General features: G+C 16.3%; 1 protein-coding gene across 1 annotated transcript, besides 3 other annotated features; it reads right to left on the reverse strand. All coding sequences in view use genetic code 6, as the record gives it.

Moving 5' to 3' along the window:
- Positions 1 to 74: 74 nt before the first annotated feature.
- IMG5_077050 (hypothetical protein) lies at positions 75 to 1,851 on the reverse strand (the record flags this gene model as incomplete). The annotated part of the gene is made up of 2 exons (XM_004036513.1): positions 75 to 504; positions 605 to 1,851. The coding sequence occupies 2 exons, from the start codon at positions 1,849 to 1,851 to the stop codon at positions 75 to 77; spliced, it is 1,677 nt and encodes a 558-aa protein (XP_004036561.1).
- Positions 207 to 236: a microsatellite.
- Positions 669 to 714: a microsatellite.
- A 1,206-nt stretch (positions 1,852 to 3,057) lies between the features above and the next one.
- Positions 3,058 to 3,127: a microsatellite.
- Positions 3,128 to 3,132: the final 5 nt, after the last annotated feature.

A 3,132-nucleotide genomic window follows, 5' to 3' on the forward strand; every position in this document is an offset into this window, starting at 1 on the left:
AAAACTCTCATAATCATTATCATATTTTTTCAATATATCCATAAACTCATTTCTAGAACAATATGCTATATGTGTCATATTTACACTTTCGCAATCAGATTCTCTTGGATTTGATGTAAAAAACGAATAATGTCCAAAGGCATCATTTGTCTTTTATATTATAAATACTATATTTTTTTTTTTTTATAAAGTACATATTTTGTATCTATTTTTATTTATTATTTTTATTAATTATTCACGGTTAATTTTACTTCTCCTTTAATTATTATAAAAATTCGATTTTCTTCATCAATTTCTTAGTTTGAATATATAGTTTGTCCATGTGCATATACTTTTTCTCTCATAACTTAAATTAAATTTTTAAGGATATCATCACTAAAATATTCTCCTAAAATCTTACTGTTTTTAAGTATTTTCCAATAAAATTAAAACCTAACCTTATTTTTCAGAGTAGGATCTATTTCATTTAATATATCTAATCCATGTTCAGGCGAATCAATTTAACTGTTTTACAAATAAACCAGATTTTTTATTACTTGAATTTATAATGATTATTCTTAGAATTTTATATTAATAAAAAAAATATATATATATATAAAAATACCTATTTATCTATTAGACATATATTTCGTTAATTAATATTTTTATTCTCTAAATAAAAAAATTATTATATTATAAATATATATATATATATATATATATATATATATATATTTACTTTATAATAGCTTCTCTTTTTTCTTTTTCTTAAAATAACGTTCCAATTACATTTACTGTATATGCAAACTATCCACAAGAAATTAAAGTAATAAAAATCGTATAAACTATTTCTATATTATTCTAAGGCGTAATATCTCCATACCCAACAGTGACCATAGTAATAATGGAAAAATAAAGACTATTAATGTATTTAGTTTACCAATCTGAATCCTAAAAAGATTTAGCCAATATCCAATTTTTCTCATTATTAAAAGTACTCGTTAAATGAAATCCACATCCACACATATGTGCTACAAGAATAATAGAAATTGCTAGCTTTATAAGGGTGGCTGAAGTGATATGTTTTTGAGAAATTTAAAATCGCTCATCTAAATTATTAATTATGTCTTAGATTTGGAAAATTCTTATCAAAAATATTAATTTGATATATGAAAAAGCTTCATTTGAAATTATAACGGTGGTAATAATATCTACCCAAAAGTTATACTTTACATACTATTTGAAAATTTCGGATCTTTTATTTATTAAAGAACCCTCATATGAGTAATATCCAAGATTAAAATTTACCAAAATATCTATAAAAAATACTAATATGGGTAAAGTAAACAGAAAAAAATAAATATCAGATGTATAATTATGACTTCCATATAAAAACGATATATTTATTGGAATATATAAGATTTATTACAAAAGCAAAATTACAAGAATAAATTTCCAAACAATTATTAAAGCACTATCAGGCTTAAATACATTTATTTTGTTTTATAAATATTTTATTAATCTTATATTACATAATGTACTTATAAAACTATTATATATTATATTATTTTATTTTTTGTTTTAATTAATATGTAATTATTCTTCTTATTATTATTATTATTTAAAAAAATATGTTTTGTCGTTTATGTAATTGATATGTGTTTAATTTAATCTTTAAAAGCGTATTTTGGCACTTTAGTTTTTTATTCTTTTTATAAAATTTTTTATTTATATTAAAATATTTATGAATCTCCAACTTATAGAGAGCTTTTTATTCATTAAAAATTAGGTTTGTAAATTATTTTGTTAATCTAAACTATTTTCTTCTAATTGATTTTAATTTGATACATAATTTACATTCAAAAACTTCATTTTCCCTATAATTTCTTTATTTTAATCTAATTATTTTTCTAATGCTTATCTTCTACCAATATTAACTAGTTTTTTTATAAGTTTTTTTTTGTATCAATTTAATCAATGTTATTTTCTTATTATATTGGAAGTATTTTTTATTTTATACGATTTACAACTTTTGAAAATAAAGAAACTTTTTTTGTTTACGAAATTCGGCAAAATTTGAGTTAAGTTTTTGGCAATAATTCATTCAAATTGGTTGTTTCATTTTTTATTTCTAATATTTTATTTTATTATCCAACTATTGTATCTCTTGGAGTTTGAGCTATCTTTTCTATTTCATTTATTATATTATTTTTACTATAATAATTGTTAAGGTGAATAGACATTATTATATTTATATATTTATTTTCCTTATTTTTTCTAAAGTATTTATAAAAAAAATTTAATTAATTATTATTAAAGTATTTTTTAATAAAAATTATTTGAATTTAAATATATATTTATTTATATATAACTTATTGTTAATAAAATTTAAATGATTATGAAAATATTTATTAGAGTTTCATTTTATTTACATATATAAAAAAATATTATTTAAATAAAAAATAATAAAAATATAAAATTTTATTTAATAATATTACTCGAATAATAATAAAAAAATTTTAAATAATAAATAAGAATTCTTTTTTAATATTTAAATAATTACATAATGAAATTTTAACTAAAAATAAACTTTAACATATGAAAATAGTTTTTTTTTCTTAAATAAATAATAAAAAATATAATAAGAAAAGTATATATATTTTATAAAAACCACAAAGATTATAAGAATTATATATATATTTTTTTAAAATATTTATATTATTTTGTAGTTATATACATAACATATATATATATATATTTTAGTATTTTCTATAAAAAATTTTAAATGGTTATTTCCAAATTAATTAAACTTCACTAAATAAAAAAAAATTATAAAAAATTTAAAATTAAAATAAATAAATATGTATAAATTATTAAAAGAAATTATGCAAAACATTAATATAATGAATCATTAAATTAGATATATATTATTCAAAGAATGTAAGTAATATTAATTAATTTAAATATATATTTTATTAAATAAAAATGTTTCTATTTTAAATTCGACATATTAAAACTTTTGATTTATAACCTTCAATTTATTTATATAAACCTTATTTAAGATTTTATTTTTATTAAATATATATATATATATATATATATATATATATATATATATATATATATATATATATATATATATATATATCTTTG

Source organism: Ichthyophthirius multifiliis (assembly GCF_000220395.1).
Source record: "Ichthyophthirius multifiliis unplaced genomic scaffold scaff_1120509250480, whole genome shotgun sequence".
Classification (NCBI taxonomy): domain Eukaryota; phylum Ciliophora; class Oligohymenophorea; order Hymenostomatida; genus Ichthyophthirius; species Ichthyophthirius multifiliis.